At 40.9% G+C, this 19,335-nt stretch overlaps 1 protein-coding gene across 2 annotated transcripts in view; it reads right to left on the bottom strand.

Moving 5' to 3' along the window:
- Positions 1-19,335, bottom strand: part of RNF145 (ring finger protein 145) — an 80,417-nt gene that overhangs the window by 33,416 nt on the left and 27,666 nt on the right. Inside the window, exon 3 of one of the 2 annotated variants that reach the window (XM_063292123.1) lies at positions 11,202-11,310. The exons of the other annotated variant lie outside the window; for it this stretch is intronic. Within the exon in view, the coding sequence (XP_063148193.1) occupies positions 11,202-11,310 (109 nt within the window). The remainder of the gene's footprint in view (positions 1-11,201; positions 11,311-19,335) is intronic. 2 annotated transcript variants of the gene reach the window in all.

Here is a 19,335-nt window from a genome sequence, read left to right as displayed (position 1 = left end):
AGTCTATATTGATTCATTAATTTAGACAGACAGATACACACACACACACACCAGACCAGCCACATAATTGACCTCCTGCCCATCTGAAATGATGTACCTACTTATTCCTTCTTTGCTCCTTCCAATCTTCCCTTCCTTGTGTGGTCAGCTTTATTAAACCACAATTTCCTTATAGTACTTTCAAGGCACAAAAAGGTACAGGTAGTCCTCATTTAGCAAATGCAATTAGGACTAGCAACTCAAGTCATTAAGCGAAGCAGTCACTAAATGAAATCATGACTGTGCCCACAATCTTAATTCAGCTTTCCTTTGCTTTACAGACCTATGAAGATCGTAAATGCAAAGTCTGGCCCAAAGTTACGTTTTCTTCACTGTCATAACTCTGGATGTCGCTATACAAGACAGTCGCTGAACAAGGACTACCTGTATGTAGCTTTTCTTACAACTCCTTCCCTTTTTAGAGTTGAACAAAGATATTCATTAAATTGGCTGGAATTCTCCCTTGGGCTGGCAATACCTGATCTTCTTTCTTGGGGCTACTGATAGAACTGCATCTTATCTTCCCCTAAAGTATAATGAATTCTACCATATCCTCATTTCAAATCAGTTGGCAACAGAAAATAAAAATGCAATTATGAGGAGGAGGAGGAGGAGGAGGAGGAATAATAAACTCACATCTTCCAGTCCTCACAGCTAGCACAGTGAATAGCTAAGCCTCAAAACTTCCCCTCTCCTGCCAATCAGTTACATGCAATTCAAAGGCATTTTTGCTGATGAAGTTGCTTAACCTTTTCCATGTCCCCCTCGTGTGGTGCAGAGTGGAAGGCAGCAGTATTGCAACCGAAAACTCTCCCCACAACCCGAGTTCGATCCCAGCGGAAGCTGGATTCTCAGGTAGCCGGCTCAGGTCGACTCAGCCTTCCATCCTTCCGAGGTCGGTAAAAGGAGTACCCAGCTTGCTGAGGAAGGTGACGACAGGGGAAGGCAATGGCAAACCACCCTGCTACAGTCTGCCAAGAAAACATTGTGAAAGCGGCGTCCCCCCAAAGGGTCAGACATGACTCGGTGTTTGCACAGGGGAGCTTTCACCTTCACTTTCACCTTCCCCAGTGCTTTCCCTCCTATGGGGAAAAATATAGGGACAGGGGATATCAGCATCAGGAAGTTGTATCAGGCTGGCAGGGAAAGTGCTGTATACCACCTCTCCCCCAATCCTCAGTAAATCCCTATCCTGCTTAAATGTCACAGTTTTCTGCAAGCTATTTTTCCTTGAACAAAAAGTGAAGAAAAAATGGAAAGTGTGATTCAGCTGTCATTCCTAGTGACAGAAGGTGAAGATCGTAACCCTGGCATGGAAGTGCAGAGTATTATAGGTGCTAATGCAACCCAGTGACAGAATAGTCATTACTAAAGTTGAAGTGAGTATCTGTACTTAAGGCTGAGAGACACAACAGCAATTCACAATTCGTGAATGGACTGCTCCTGTGTTTTATGGAGTGGCCGGTAAAAATCCGGGGGAATAAAACAAAAATATTTTGCAAGAAAATATTTTTTTCCCAATTGCTCTGTACATACTATTTACCTTCCATGTTTTTTTAAAAGAAACATTCCCTAAGAAAAAACACTTTAAAGAAGTATCCTTTATACCTGTCACAAGCTTGGTTCTTCATTACAGATATTCCATTGTTACAAGAATGTACAAGCTACGCCAAAGTAGCTCTTTCTGGACTACTATCTGAAGCTGAAATGCCTGAGTCAATCTAGAGGTTTAGTTCTTACACACATTTGGTCCTTTTCTATTCTATTCTTTGAAACTGTTTTTCTTCCACCTTGCAGGAAGAAATCTGCATTCTGGAAGTGCATATGTATCAGTATGATTTGTTTTAAGGTGAACTGTTCTACCACTTCCTTCATTCAAAAAAATTGTTTCCCCCCTTGGCAAAAAAGAACTATGAAAGCCAGCCCACTGAATACATTCTGCTGTGCCTAGAACTGCCTTTGAGGAGACTCGGAAACTTTACTTAAGCTGCAATTCAGTGCGTACTAACTTTCTGCAGTGGAACTTTTGCTCCGCTGATCAAAAATGCAGCGGATAGCCATTAGCTTACCGCGCATGATCAGTCAGTGGAAACCTATCGTGCCCCTTCTGACACTGTCAGCTGCTGATCCACTCCTGAATACAATTTAAATTGATGGTGCTTCCTTCTAAAGCCCACTTGATGTGGAACTTCAGATACTATCTCCCAGACATCAAGGTAATCTTTACAGATCTGTAATCTTTACAGATCTTCCTCTGAATACCTCTGGCTCCTGAAATTAAGGGGGAGGACCCCCTCCAAGGCCACTTCCTTGTATCTACTCTAGTGTTTCCCAGCATATGTAATAATGTCACTCTCTGCCCCATTCCAAGCTATCTATGGCAGATCTTCAATGTATTGAGGACTACAGACCCCTGCCCCCATTGCCCTCAAGCAGATCACTAACTGGTTGGGAATGATAGGAACTACTCTGCAGTACATCTAGAATGCTCCAGGTCAACAAAACAGTCAATTCTTTTTTATTCTTATACAATGCTCACCAGTTTTATTTTTACATTACTTTGATGGAATATGTGATTTTACTATTTTATTTATTTATTTATTTATCAAATTTTGCCACCACCCATCTCCCCCCAAAAGAGGGGCTCTGGGTGGTTTACAATAAAGCTAAAAAAATTAAAATACAGTAATACCATAAATACTACATAAAATATAAATATAAATACAAGATATGAGTATAAAATATAATCCATATGGCAGTTAAAAGTTCTAATTCAATTCATGTATATATGAGGACCACTTTAAGATGCCAGCCATTCCCAAGAATGGCTGCCCCTGTTCCTGCCCCAAGCAAGATGGCAGAGCCAGGTCTTCCAACTTTTTCTGGAAGGTCAGGAGAGAGGGGGCTTGCCTCACCTCTGGGGGAAGAATAGTTCAAAGGGCGAGAGCCACTGCAGAGGAGGCCCGCTTCCTGGATCCCGCCAAACAGCATTCTCTTATAGACGGGGTCCATAACATGCCCTCTCTGCATGACCAGGTGGGACGGGTCGATCTAATGGGGAAGAGGCAGTCCCTCAAGTAACCTGGCTCCATGCCATGTAGGGCTTTAAAGGTGATAACCAACACCTTGAATTGGACCCGGAAGCAAACTAGTAACCAATGCAGCTCGCAGATAAAAGGTGTTATGTGTGCTGATCTTGGGGCACCTAAAATTGCCCATGAGGCTGCATTCTGGACCAGCTGTAGCTTCTGGATACTCTTCAAGGGTAGCCCCATGTAGACAGTTTTAACTGCCTTATTTATAATACTTCGTTTGTTTCAGCAAGCACAGTCACTCTCTCTCAGCCCAACTCACCTCACGGGGTTGTTGTTGTGCAGAAAATAGGAGGAGGAAGGAGTATTAGGTATGTTCGCCACCTTAAGTTATTTTTAAAAATAATAAAGGCGAGATAGAAATTAAGTTAATTAATTAATAAATTTGCTATAATGCAGGGTTTCTCAGCTAGGGTTCCATGGCAACTTCACATTAAAGAGGTAAGTTTCATTCTTTATTTTTAGTTTAAGAACACTGTTAATGCATGTATACAGGCCTACCCATGAAACGAATAATTTTGTAACTTCCGGCCTATATTTGAGCCTGAATATGCAGGGGTTCCCTGAGGCCTGAAAAATATTTCAAGGGTTCCTCCAGGGTCAAAGGTTGAGAAAGGCTGCTATAATGTAACAGCCAACCAGGGAGAAACAATACTGAACAATTTGGATACTTAATTATGCTTGGGATTATTTCTTGCTCAGAAAAAAGCAATGAGTGCATAGATGAGTAACTACATCTAAAACAAAGAGTCTAGTTTTAGAAGCATTTAAAGTTTCATCTATGCATCTGAAAGTTAACAAAGATACATTGTACTCCGTGTGGTCAAAAGGATCTATAGCTGCAAAGTAGAATGCATAGAATGTTTAGAAATACTAAGTCATTCTATCCTCAAATAACCATTTCAACAGTAATATGCATGAATTTTCAGTAGAGTAGGAGGTAAAATATAATTAATAATTACTCAAATAATAGACTTGTTAATTAGACTTCTGTTAAGCAACACCTGGACAAAGATATCCATGTTAACAGTAAAACTACTGTATGCAATTGTTTCATCAGCTTTTTGTTTAATCCAATTATGGCAAATAGATTACTAACTAACTAACCTCAAAATTGGAATGTGTCATTTTGGAAAAAACAAAGAGATTTAAAGATAAAGCACATCCAGAAATGAATCTACAAGCCATTGAGCATAGTCATGACTTTTATCTTTACCTAAGGATGCACAACCTTCTAAGTAGAAGGAAAAAGAGGAAGAAGATGGCAGTCCCAAGGAAGATCCACTGCTTGAGACCTAAAAGGCCATGCTGAAGATCATTCTGGAGAGAATGTATCCATGTGGTCACTCAGAGTCAACACCAACTTGATGACATTTAAATCAAATAAAGGATGCACAGCTATCAGAGTGTTTTGCTATCACACCCTCATTCATCTCCTGGAGGCAATGAGAATGATGGAAAGCTTGGCAGAACCTCTCAATCTACTCCAGAATCAGGAGTCTGGTAGCATCTCTTCATACCAAAGCTTTTGTGAGCTACAGCTCAATTCATCAGCGGCTAGACCAGGGGTCCCCAAACATTTCAATTCATCGACCTATTCATGAAGTTTCAGACTGTTCATCAACTCCCAAACATTATATGAAAATAATTTTAAAAATACTACTTTAATAGTGCTACAAATAACAACAACGATAGTCCCATTGAACCCTGGGGTTCAGTACTGACCACTTTGGGGAACCCTGGGCTAGTCTGATGTAGGACATACTATATATATACTATAATACATACTACTACATCCATCATCCTATAAGCTTATCTGGGAGACAAGTCTCCCAGCATCTGCGGTTGGAGTACTGTACTGCACTGTAAATGAGACTGCCCTTGATGACTATTCAGAAGCTGCAGTGGTACAGGCAATAAGGGGCATGGCTCAGCAGGCCCATGTGTCACTACTGCTCTGTGAGCTGTACTGGATGCCGGTGAGTTTCTGGGTGCAATTCAAGGTGCTGGTTACTACTTATAAAGCCCTTCTGGCATAGGGCTAGGTTTCTTAAGTGACTGTCTGTCTCTCATGCTTTCTGCCCGTCCAGTAAGATGAGACAGAGTTGATGGGCTGTGGGTCCCATATATTAAACAATGTATCTGTCGGGTCCTGGGAAGCGTGCCTTTTGTGTGGCTCCTAAAGGTGTTCTGGAAGTCCTTGAAAACTTGGCCTTTTCCCAAGCCCTGGGGTAGGTTGGCTGTTGAGCCCGTCGCGTACATTTTTGTGTAATATATGGAGTCTGTCTTGTCCAGACATGCTGTACATGGATTCTTTTGCCTACCTACTATTTTTACCCTTTTATAATGTAAGCTGCCCAGGGTTGTTCTGCACTTGGGCACCCTTAAATCTAATTAATCCTCCTCCTCCTAATGATTTGTCCTAACCACTTTTTGATTGCCATCTCAGTGATTTTCTTTATTTTCTGCCTATATTTGTACATGGCTTCCCATACAATTACATCTGATTGTAAACAACAGTTTAAAAACTAAAAAAAAGATGAATTAAAAAGTGGGCAGTGAAGGAAAGAAAACAAAATTCCTTCAATATTTTACAAGGAAATGAAGTGATAGGTCTTCAAAAAGAACCTAAAAGATGTGATAGCAAGCATGTCATAAATTTCGAAGTGAGGGAAAGCATGCCAAAGTGCAGATACTGCAGAGAGTGACATCCCAGAACAATGTGTGACACAGTAAGAGAACAACCATCAACAATGATCAATTCTTTCCAAGCCTCTCCTGAAGATTAAGGGACCTTCAAAGGGGAAGGGGAAGGGGGAGGAGACAGTCAAAATTCAGGGAGAGGTAATTCCATAAAATGGAACACCTACCACTTTCTACCAGTGCCTCTCAAGATTTAAGTCCTTCCAGTATTTAAAAACAAAAACCATGAGGCTTCATACATTTAAACACATTTAGATAAAATGAACATCTTTAAATAAAGACACAGGAATGATAAGTCTAATCATTAACAAGTATGGTGAAGAATAATACCTACTCCTAAAGACAGTTCAACTTTACCCCATCAGAACAACAGGAAGCTCCTGCCTATCCGTGCAAAGTGAATATTAATGTAAGGTACCTGAATGTGGCTTCCATTTAATAAACAACATGGTTTCTACAAATGCCATTGTCACAAGACCACAACCTCATCTATAATTCTAGTGATAAAAAAGGAAGGCCCATCCTTCTACTCTAAGAAATATGTGGATTCTTTGAAGCTGGTGTGATAGACATAACAGCCACTTAGCTGACCCAGTCATTGTCTAACCAGCTTAACATATAATTAAGGAAGTGTATTAGGAGTAATAATAAGGGAGAAGATGCCAAAACAACAACACAGCATGAAACACGTCAGATAATATAGTTCAGGAGTAAGCAATCTGGCTTCTGTGCATATCTCCCTTGGATGTGAAGTTTCCTATCTCACAATTTAACTTTTTAAATTAATAACAATTAAATGAGAAGTGGGCATGCTGCAAAGCAAAGTCCCCAGCAGAGGCACTCTTAGACAAAGAAAATGATGAGTCAAGTTTAGCGCTTATTGTAGAGAAAGAAGAAGATGGCCTTGATGGAGCAGGGAAACATTACCTAAACCCAAACAATGAAGGAGGAATGCGAAAACATCTCAGACACCTCCTTAATTCACATTGGTATAAGAGGGGGGAGGAAGAATCTCTTGAAATATTCTGTTACTACAGCCATTGTTAATAAAAGTAGTTTTAGTCTTAATGTGGAGTTGATTTCTTGGTCTAATCTACACACCTTGGGGCTGACACTTAGTTTGGAATTATGTTCATCTGCTCATCAAAAAAGACAAGGGCAAGATGGGAATGGAGACAGTTGTCATGGCAAAATGACAACCATTTTTTGAACACATAATTTCCCCATGGCATCCATTTTGTGAAAGTGCCCAGAACATGCTTTCAACATTTCAAATTTGCCTACTGGCCCTCAAAGGTTGCCTATCCTAAACCAGTTTGAGAAAACGGTAGATGAAAATAAAGTACCTGACCTGAGATGGAGATGAGTGAGGGCAAGATGTAAACAGCAAATGGAGATCAAAAGAGCACAAAAGGAACAAAGAGCAAAAACCTCACTTTCCCATGTCACAGCACCGATGATTTTACCTAGCCTTGTGATGAAATATCTGCAAGAAGAAAAGCAAGCTCAGAAAACAACAAAAAACCAACTACTCAATCCTGAGCTACAAGTACCCTCCACTATTGCAAAGAGAGGAAACCATTTAAAAACAACAACAACAACAGTAATTGGACTCAGTTCTCTGACTTTGCAAATGATGAATTAGGGAAGAATCTGGTTGAGGGAACTGAATTAGGGGAACACTACCATGACAGAACCAACAGGTGAAGAGGACTAATAGGAGAGTTTTTAAAGAGAGGAAACAGAGAACTGAACACATCTATACAGATATGGATGCATATGGATGGAAAGAGTAGAGCTGAGAAGAATTTCAAAATTGTGAGCCACAGGAAGATTTATTATCACCAGTAGTAACCAAGAAGGAAGTTTGTGAAAATGATGAATAACTCTTCTCTTCACTAATACATTTAAAATCTAAAAATATTTTCACATAAGAAAATACAGAATCAGAGTCAAATTATTTATTTTATTTATTTGTCCAATTTATATAGCCACCCACCTTGCAAAGCAAGCGACTCTGGGCGGCATACCACAAAGCTAAAATACATTCAATAAATGCATTAAAAGCTATAAAATACAGTCAATAAATACATTAAAAGCTATAAAAACCAAGCTAAAACAAACAAACAAAATTTAATAGATGAAGGGATGTTAAAAATAACAGAGCCACCTCACCTCAAGTTATGGAGACAACCCTGGAACATTCTATGATAAATAGAAATTATAATAGTAAAGAATATCAGAATAGCCAGAGAATGGGCTTCGCTTCTACACTAATGGTGGTCAGAAAAGTTGGGAAACTGGGCTATATGACTGATGAAAATAGTAGATGACAAACTTTTAATATGATTATATGAAATTACTTGAATTTTTGGCAAAAAGGTCTTTCTTACAACATACTGGTAAGCTCAAGAGAGACTTCAGATAAAAAACAACGAATGTGGAAACAACAATAAATTATGGCTCATTGTTACATGAATCCTTGGACTTACACACTACTTCTGATAAGGCTATTATGAAACCGCTGCTGCTGTTTTCAGTTAGCCATGGTTTAATGTTACATATCAACCCTGAACAATGAACAATCTTAATAATGCTTAAAGGAATTTAGATAGCTTCCTAAACAGCAATTCGAAGTTGTCTGTTTTAAGTAAGCGCAGTTTAGGCTAACTGCAGCTTATTAATACTGAGATGAAATTACAAATTACAGTTACTCAAAACAGAAGCAAAAGCTTCTGGATTTTCTTTTTGCTGTCTAGGGAAGCCGATGAGCCAGGAGCTCACTCATATAATGATATGTCTTTATATCAAACACAGTTACTGAGTGGCTAGGTAGCCAAAGGTCTCAGAGTGAAGAAAATAAACAAAACAGGTGTGTTTCTAGAGGAGAGACTGAAATTGTATGTTAAAATATAAGACTACTTGTATAAAACAAGCTATCAAAGTAAAACAGCCTGTAATTTATGGAAGCCAGTCAGAGGGATGTTTCGCTTCAGGAACAGTGCTGCTGGGAGCGTCTTCTACGTATGTATGCATATATATCCTAAAACAAGATCAGGAGCAATCCTCACAATATACCAAACCCCTGAGAGTTGTGGAAGCCTCAATGCCCTGAATGGTGATTTCAAAGCTGATTTGCTTGCACAGCCCCAATATTTATTTTACAATTCTGACCTGCACTCCTGAATAATGCAGTTATCGTAGTTCCTTTGTTTTCCTGTCTGGAATCTACCTGCTTATCTGTTTCAATTTCCAAATCATTCAATCCTAAACTTTTTAACAGCAGATTTCAAAGGCTCTAAAACAATTATCCATATGGCTGACTTCTAAAGTAATACACGGCCACAATTACTGGCACAGAAATTAAACTTCTCAGACCTCTATCCCATATTTTGTGGACATTGTGAACATGCAAACACTAAGAGACAACATAGTTAGAGAAAACTGGAGACCAGGCTTGTATGGGACTGCCAATCCTACTGCAATTTCCTGTGGATCTGGACCTGGACTGTGGCTCTATGGGACTTTGGGTGGATTCAGAGTGAAGGATTGGCGATTTTGATCTGGATGGCGGGCATCAGATGGGCTGACTGCGCTGACCATTCTGCCCCTCAGAAAGGGATGGATTACCATTAACAGGAAGTGGGGAGGGGGCTAACAGCACAAACCTGCCTGGTTGGGAAGTTTAGGAGCCTATCTAGTCTAAACAACCAGAGTGGAAAGTGGTGGTTGCCAATTCAAATCTCTTCTGTCAGTGATTGCTGGGGACTGCCCAAGTGAGAGATGAAGCAAAGGAATGGTGGCTCTGTCTATTGTCAGAGTCAGTCGGGGGTAAAACCGAACCAACTAGACATTAGCAAGAGGATGTAATACTGTGACACAGAAAAGGTATATGAATTGTTAAGTGTGCATGATTATGTAATGTTGAATGCAAGGTTGGTATTCCAGTGTCAGGTCTGGATTCTTGGGCTGGTTGAGGAATAAGGAGGTTCCCTTTTAGTTGCAAAGGGAGGGAAGGGAGGGCTGGTCAACTCTGTCATGAGGGCTGCAGGGCAGTTACAGTGCTGTAGGGAGATGTGGTGGGGAGACTGTTAAAGCGGAACGGAGATCTCCAATCTGATTTCCAACCTCGTGGCTCCATCTTGGGGGCAAGGTGGACAGACTGCTGGAGATCTTGGCCTCAAAGTACTAATAGTTAATGCCAGGTCTGTTTGCAATAAGACCACCTTCATTAACAACTTGGTAGTGGATGAGACAGCAGGCCCAGTGTGTATTACTGAAGCTGCCTTTAAAGACAACTTAGAAATTACAGTTAGTCCAGAACGCAGCAGCCCACATGTTAACTGGCACCTAACATTCATACTGCAGATTCTGCATTGATTACTGATTCAGTTCTGGGGACTGGTTTTAGTCTATAAATCCCTTTGTGGCTTGGTACCTGCAGGATCATCTTTTCTAATCTGTATCAGACCAACCTACCAGTTCACTGAAGGAGAAGCTCCCCATGGCCCTACACTTCCAGGAGATGAGCAGGGCAGAAGCTAGAAGGCTCTGCTCCTCGGCAGTAGTGCTGGTGCTGTGGAACTGTCTCCCCACGGAGTCAGGCTAGCCCTCTCCTTGACCACTTTCAGAATGTTGTTAAAAACTGAGCTTTTCTAGAAAGTGTGCCTGTGATGGATATCTACTATGCTTTTTACTTCCTATTTTTGACATGTTTATTGTTATGCTATTAAGCTGGTCATTAATTTTATGATGTATTTTTTCTTGTTTTAATCATAGCATGGATGTCTTAATTTTTTTTGCATATCTTGTAAACCACTGAGACTCACAAGACTGTGGCAGGATATAAAATTCAATCGATCAATCCAATAATAAACCACCAATGGGTTTAAAAACTGAAGCCCCCCTTTGTCCTTAGACTGCTTAGAACAGTTCTGCAATTCAGCAGAACAAAGAATAATTGAATAACCAAATAAATCTACGAAGGAAGAATAAATGGGTTGAGAGAAAAGGAAAGACTGAGAAAGTTATGGCTGGACTGAGTTGAAGAAATCCTCAAAAAGAGAGAAATGGGAAGTTTAAAGAATAAAAGGCATGCATGGATGTGAGGAAAAAGGGATAGTTTGTGAGGATAGAAAGGCATGGAGAGAAAAATGAAGAAAAGGGACCACTATTCCCTTTTCTTTTCTTTTTGCTTTGTGTCTTTAATTTATTTTGCTTATTATTTCTTACTCTTCTTCTATATGTTGCAGGATATTGCTTTTCTCAAAAGAGAAATGTGTATTGTGTATATATGTATGCACACATAAAGGAAATGTCAATGTAATTACACAGGCAGGTAAGGAAATCAATTTCTGTTACTCTTACCTGGAGATCTGATGCCCAGCATACAGCAACAGTGCAGTTAGAAAATACAGGTAGAGCTGAACCAGGTGTTGTCTGGGCAAGGTTAGGAGCACAACACTTAAGATATAACCTGGATAAGAAATTGAGATAATAGAGAGTTAACTACAGGAATCCTTACTGAATGATTTTCAGCCATTTGTGTGAGGATGTTGGGATGTCCCCTGTGGACTTCAATGCTTCTCCTGTGTCATTACTGATACTTAGCCTCTACACATGGAGACCAAAGCATCACCCAAACTTTTGATGAACAGCATCTCCATCTTGCTGGGATTAAGCTTCAAACTTTTTGTTCCTATCCAGTCCCCCACAACCTCCAGACACTGGATTAAGGCCTCCACTACATCTTCAGTTAGACCCAAACTGAATTATATAATGTGGCTCACAATCAGGATCAGAGTAAGTCACTAGTTTAAGAACCTAATGTTCAAATTTAAATCCACGAATAACCAACAAAAACCAAAATAAAGGTAGGCCATCTGCCTATATTTAGGTCAGGTGTTCTAGCCCTGCTTCTGGTTTAGTTAAGGGGTACAGAGCTGGAGCTGGAGCTGGTCTATCCATAGGAAAAAAAGAAAACCCATTCATGTTTTATCATTAAACCTTGACGAAGTAGAATAATATTGATTACACTCTCCATTACACTGTTAGGGAGCTGGTGCATAAAAAGAAAGTTTAAATCTGGGGTTGCACTATCTATCCAATATTAATCTTTTTTGCAGCGTCCTATATTCAACAAATCCATAATTGTTCATACAGTGAAATGTCAGTATTTAATTAAAAGGTAAATTCACTGCTTTAAACCATACTGGTCTCTGTAACACCATATTCATAAGCACGTGGATATTAGAACAAAATGAGTAATATTTATATTTCCAACATAATAAGATTGAATGCTAACCCTTTTTAAGCATTACCTACAGTGCACAATAAATACAAAAACAATTTTTTTGCTAAATTAGCCAACTTTTAAGTTCATGATATACCCTTCATCCAAACCAAGCAGCAGACTGCAAAATATAATTTCAAATCAGGCAGTCCCAATCCTCCTTGTTCCTTTGCATCTTGGAGGATTTTATATTTAACCCTTGGCTTTTTCCCTTGCCATACAAACCTAGATATATCTTTCTACCATTGCTTAAATGGTACAACAGTTGTCAAAATAGATATTGTTTGAAACAAAAACATCATTCTAGGTAACATTCATCTCTCTTTAATATGATAGCACGTTGTATTTCAATGCCAGGCTATGATGGCAGACACCAGCCTTCCTCAGGCTAGAGCTCCAGATGTGTTAAAGTCTAATGCGCCTAAAAGTCAAAAGACTGAAGCAGCTGGCCTATGTTACACATTCTGAACTACTTAGAGTGATGAGCAAGACCGTTTCTTCCAAACCAGTGATCCTAACAGTGGACGTGTGGTTCTAGGAATGGGAGTTAAATCCTCTTTCTCATCATTTCTCTGATCAAGACAGCTCCTAATTTTTTTGGGGGGCGGGGGAGACAGATTAGGGAAATCTGTCTCCATATTTCATATTCCCAGCCAACCTTTATAGTGTTCATTCTTCCTTTCAGTTATTTTTTTTTTCAATGTAATGATCTCTTCTAATGATCAAGAAAGCCTATCAAAACTCCTGTGTGGTTCAGTCCAACAAAACAAACCAGATTTTCAAAAGATAACTGATCCTTTGTAACCAATTATCTTAAAGTGTCATCCATTATTACTTCAATTTTCCAACTCCAACAACAATAAACTCACTGAAGAAGCAGCTGATTATGTGCCCTTGAGAACATTTTACAGACAAAAGAAGCCAATTAATCAATACTTCATTCGATCTCATTATACTGCTTTGCACCAAGAGTGAAGTATTCACTCACCAATCAAATGAAGCTCTTTACTTTAAAGTGGTGAACTTTACTTTCAACTAAGAATATCAGGAATCTTAAGAAAAATATTGACTCTGAAATATGTACAGATGTGTTTGAATTGTCAAGATTTGTCCTTTTTTTTTTATTTAATAGAGAACCAGTCACTGAAGGACATTTGAAAAAAAAGGTATGAAAACCCCCCACATCTGTGTGGGTGCTAGATGGCATAATTGCAGCCTACAGCAGTCAAAGACTTTTTTGGCCATGCTTTCTTAGCTTATTAGATGCCTAAGCGTTAATAAAAGACCACAAACTCCAGAGCAGGACAGGAGGAGCTTCTGTCAGCAGACCCACCTCACTCTGTCTCCTTCTTTAGAATAAATGGTTTAGATGGATTCGAATTTGGAGTATGGGGACCATCAGGGTTTTTGGACCAATACATTGGAAGGACAACAGATTACTTACTTCTGCATTACCTCTTACCTATTTCTATATCAATACTGTTTCATAGAGTTTATAGACACTTTCTTTTGCTAAAACTGATATTCTGTACCTACCTGAAAAGAAGACTAGAGAGATTTTCTCTCAAGTACTGAGAATGCAGTAATGAGGCTGATGAGGGTTGAGTGTCATCCCCTCACCCCAAGTCTCATCCTTCTTTCTAGTGTTGGGAGATCATCTTAAATTCAAGGTCACTTTCCTTCTGAGTAAATTTGGCGCTGAGAAACAGTTTCTCTGTCCTGCTGGGAATTTTGCAAAAAGAGATAGGTACAGCAATTCAGTGCATACAGATGCATCTACTTGTGGGAAATAAGCAACCTTGAGCAGAATTTCTGCAAGGGATGGAGGCTAGGAATTTTCCCCTTCCAAGGAACCAGATTACAACTACAGGTTTTTCCACAAGCAACTACTGAGAGAAATCTCCCAGCTTGGTTACTGAAGCAACCCTTTGGGATAAGAATGCTTTTCTTATCCCTCTGGGATAAGAATGCAAATAAACCCTCATTTATTTGAATGCTTTTTAATGTGTATTTAATGCATCCTAGGCAAAATATGCACATCTACAGAAATAATTTTTCATTTTTTATTTCATCCTTACTGTAAGGAGCTATAGATCTCATATAAGGGATCTTCTTTATATGTCTTCCCCACTGCATCCTCACAATGACCTTGTGTGACTGATTCAAGGTTTCCCAACTTAACCTGGTGAATGGAAGTCTGGATCTGCATCTTTCAAGTCCCAATTTGACATTCTAAGCCTGGTGTATAACGGGTCAAAATTCATGAATTTCCACTCCGTGACTTGGAAATCAACTTGCATCACTGAAACAAAACCACATTTAAGAAACAAAACAAAAACAGTACTCTTCCATCTCCTCTTCCCTAAAAGATGCACGCAAACCTCTTTCACTACTTAGTACAGGACACCTACTGTAGAAAGGGAGATCACATTAATATGCTAGTGAGAAAAGGAAGTCAGGATCTTACCCAACCCTTCTCACTGTCCAACATCTGCACTTTGCAGGACTCTGTCATAGGAACAGTCATCTCAGTTGTATCTTAAGGACCAGGTCAATTGTGTGGCTTATTATTGGTTATTCTTTTGAAAAAAAGAAAGCTGACCTGGAAGAGTTTTGTACCCTCAAAGTTAAGTAATTATATACCACTTCAACATAATATTGAGCAGTTATTTTCAAAAGAAAAAGGAAGCAACACACTTCGCTCTGTTTGCCCAGTGATCTACTGGCAAGTAGTTCCCTTCTGCTCTACTAGACAGCCATTGAACTAACCTCCAACATACAGCTGATTAGTTGGCTCACAGCAGCTATCAAGGCAACCTATAGACCAGATCAATGTTTTCCCACTGCTTGTGGCAATGAGAAACCATGGTTTCATCTCCAGCCAGCCAGGTGAATACGTTGATCATCTGATCGTTATTGTTTAGAAGGTGATGATGAACTAGATGTCCAGAGCAGGTTTGGCTTGCCAACTCAACTTAAAACACGTACTACAGGTTTTTCAATTAATATTTATTTATTTGTTAGAGGAATATGCTGCCTTTTTTTCCAAGAGGGGAAGGCAGAGTACTTAGCATTCCCTTCTCCCTTCTCCATTTTTTCTCAAAACAATTGTCCCCTTAGGTAGATTAAGCTGAAAGAGTGGGAAAGAGCTGTTTGAAAGTCACACCTGGAAACCCCTGGACTTGTACTTGAATCTTCCAAGTGCAAGTTTAGACTAAACACTGCATTAGAATGCTACAGTTTAGTCTGCAGAACCGTGTGTGTGTGTGTGTGTGTAAAGATAACAATAAAGATAAAACACAAGGCATAATCTGAATGATAAATTCATTATCTGCAACATTTCAATGGACTGAATGGACACATCTTAACTGGAAATATTCACTAACTACGTAACTGGATTTACTTTCTGGTAGTTCATCTTGGATAAATCTGAAGGCCTTCAACTTGATTCTGGACCTAACATTTAAATGTCGGTTGAGAAATCTGAATTTCCCTATCTTTACAGCATGAAAAGGTAGCAAGCCTATCATATTCACCAATTGTGTGGGAACTGTTTAGTAAACATCTCCCATTATGGGCTCACCTTCTGTGCTGGAAACAGCAGTGCCTGCATTTTAACAACCAGCAAGGATGGAAATGGAACAGAAATAGATTGTACAGTGAGTTCTGAGCACAAGAGAAGCGCATTAGATCTCATGTGCCTTCGCACGGTATTAAATGACTAATTTTCTGCAAGGAACTCAAGATGGAGATTGATCATCACACACCAGAGGAGTTCATTCCTCCATGTCATCAGAAAGAGACATAAGACTTAATCATAAGATTGTGTGTTCACTTAAAAATAGCTGTACCCTAAAATAAAACATTCAAAAATTGGATCTGTCATTCACCCTAATGTCTGCTTAGGCATGAAGCTCACTTGGAGACGTCATTAATCAAGGGTACAATCCTCTGAGAATTTCATACAGACGGGCATAAAATGTTTGCCTCTGTGATGGTGCATATGTGAGGGAGGTGTGTATGTGCATAAATATACCCACATGTGGGAGTATTACAATCGTATCTTTGAACAATGTCTACCAGTATCGTATTATATATATATCCTCCCTGTGCTGTTCAATACAAGAGATGAACTCACCATCTTTATCAAGATTCAACTCAGACCTCATGAACAAGGAATTTTTCACTTGCAAGGAATATTCCATTAATCCCCATAATATGGGTAAGTTCAGTTTCTGGAAAATAACAGTGCTTTCACCCACCCCCGTCTCTATATATCTTTATTACTACAGGTTACACTCCATCTTTTCATATCTCTGTAAATGCACAGAGGAGTTCCATGAGCATGAATGATGGAAAAGAGTATCTTGCAGCAGTCTGACAAAAGCTGGGGAAGAGGGTTGTGAGAGAATTGGAAACTGAATGAGTTGTGGTAAGCCAGGACTCAGTTCTTTCTACTGAAGTGTAATAACATTTTTTGTGCAAGGAAGCTTCTCCCCTATTTAATCACTCCTGAAATGAGAAGACATCTACAGACATCTACCGTATAGACAGCAAAGACACACTTAAGTCAAGCTCAACTCCTGCTGACTGCACAAAGACAAGCATGCAGTTTTCTTGGCCACTGCCTTCTTCCAGGATGTTTCTCCAACTTTCTAAGCTAGCCTACAGCCCTGGGATTCACTCATCTATTCAACCAGGCCTAAATTTGCTCAGACAGGGACACTCAACAGCTTCAAAACTCTGCACTGCTTGCTATTAGCCACCTAATTATATCCCAATTTAGCAAGGTAGATAGAATGATATCATGCAATTTCAGTCAAAAGATTACTGATACTTTAAATGCATTTAATTGTAACAATTTTAGTTTTTTTTAAGTAAAAGTAATCCTAAAATGCCCCCCCAACCAACCCCCAAATTAACAAATACCAAAAGTTAAAAACATAAAACAAGGCCATTACAATAATGATGGAAATACATTAATAACACAGCAGCACAAGTTTAGCCAAACACTTGGACGAACAAGTAGGTCTTCAGCTCATACCAAAAGCTAATCCTAAATATATTTGGTGACAATCATAAGAAACCATAAAGGGAATGACCTAATTGAGGGCATCTGCATCGAGAATGCCCCTGAACAGTTGCATGGTGAATGTATGGTAAATCTAACACCTGTGAGATTCTTGTTAGCTGCCCAGAGTTGTGTGTCACAAGATGGGTGGCCAAATAAATCTTTTAAAATAAATAATTAAGAGGTCACCCCCACTTTAACTTAACTGCTGAACAAATATATAAGAAGATATCCAATAGACATCCAGGTTACAATTACAATAATAGGAAACATATGAATTTATAATGATGAAAGCAAGAATTCTATACTGTGAAACCAGGTGCATTTGGATTCATTCATTCATTCATTCATTCATTCATTCATTCATTCAATTTATATGGCCGCCCATCTCAAATGCATGACTTTGAATTTGGCTTTATGCCCCCCAATCCTGAAAAATGGTGAGAGATGAGAGGGGGAGTCTGGGAGTGTGTTTGTGTGAAAGAGCACTCACCCCAAGTGAACGACAGGGGGTGGGTGAAGAATGAATGTGTGCCCCCTGTTGAGCAGTGAGAGAGTTCGAGGGGGGGCATAGCGACTGGAAGGGTGAGGGTTGGGCTCTGACGGCGCCAAGAGCGGAAGCTGGTACGCCGGAGGGCCTACCATCACCCTGTGGGAGATTGACTGTAAATAAGGATGTATGAATGGATGGAGGGAGCCCTACTTAGAACCAGAGACTCCCGAGGTCCAGGAGTGGGGGCTAATGGATCAGGAGTCACTGGGGGCTACATGGTGGGGCTCATTATTGAGGTGGTGACGGGTAGGGGACATTATGGTGGGAGCCAGAGGGCGGGCCATCTTCGGGGAAGACGCCCCCGGTGTTTGCTACTGGTGGCGTGTTCCGGCCCTCTGCGCTCAGACCCAGGCCTTGGTCAGCAGATCTATAGGGGCCCTGGTTTCTGGCTGCTGCTTTTTAATGCCAGGTCAGTTAATAACAAGGCCCCCCTCATGTGACTTGATCACTGAGGAGGGGGCAGACCTGGCATGTATTACCGAGACCTGACTGGGCGCTGAAGGGGGGGTGCCCCTTTCGGAAATGTGCCCGGCTGAGTTTACGGTATGGCACCAGCCGAGATCCCAGGGCAGGGGAGGAGGGGTGGCTGTTGTCATCTGAGAGTCTCTTGTGGCCTTCAGGGGCCCTGCTCCACAAGTGGCTGGTTGTGAGACCCTGTTCTTCAAGTTGGGTTCCCGAGAAAGTTGGGAGTGTTGCTGCTGTGCCAACCTCCCTGCTGCATGGCAACCTCCCTGCCTGAGGCCATCTCGGGGCTGGCGGAGGAGTTCCCCAGGCTTATGGTTCTGGGGGACTTCAACCTGCCATCCCTGAGGCGTGTCTCAGAGGCAGCTCAGGAGTTCATGGCTACCATGGCAGCCATGTGCCTGTCCCAGATAATTCGGGACCTGACTCGAGACAGCGGTCATACCCCAGACTTGGTTTTCTTGTCAGAGCAGTGGCAATGTGATCTGAGGGGAGAGTTAGATCTGTCCCCATTGTCATGGTCACACCATACCCTGGTGGCCCTGAGACTCTCTTATGCCACCCCCCTCCACAGGGAGGCAGGACCCATTCAATTGGTCCGCCCCTGGCGACTGATGGACCCGGTAGGGTTTCAGAGGGAGCTGGGGGTTATACCCGGTGATCTGCTGCACGGTCCAGCAGAGGTCCTAGCTGCAGCCTGGAATAGGGAGGCGGCCGGGGCCTTGGACAGGATTGCAGCTGTGCGGCCTCTCTTGTCTCATCGAACCCGGCACTCCCCGTGGTTTACGAAGGAGTTGAGGGTTCTGAAGAGGGTCAAGAGACGCCTAGAGCACTGCTGGAGGAAGATGAAGACTGAATTGGACCGAACACAGGTAAAAGCCGCCATTAAGGCCTACCTTGTGGCGATAAAAGCGGCGAAACGTCAATATTTCTCTGCTCTTATTGCATCTGCAGAATGCCGCCCGACGGGCCTGTTTAAGATCACTTGATCCTTTTTGGGGAAGGTGGGTTCAGCGACTCACCTACAGGACTGTGCAGAGGAATTTGCTGAGCATCTGCAGGACAAAATCACTCGGATCCGCTCCAAGTTGGACTCCAGACGTGAGGTGTGGTCTGGAGAGAT

The sequence above is a fragment of the Candoia aspera genome, chromosome 2 (genome assembly GCF_035149785.1).
Source record: "Candoia aspera isolate rCanAsp1 chromosome 2, rCanAsp1.hap2, whole genome shotgun sequence".
Lineage (NCBI taxonomy): Eukaryota > Metazoa > Chordata > Lepidosauria > Squamata > Boidae > Candoia > Candoia aspera.
Note: the sequence above shows the minus strand (reverse complement) of the source record. Positions and strands in the feature narration are given on the sequence as shown.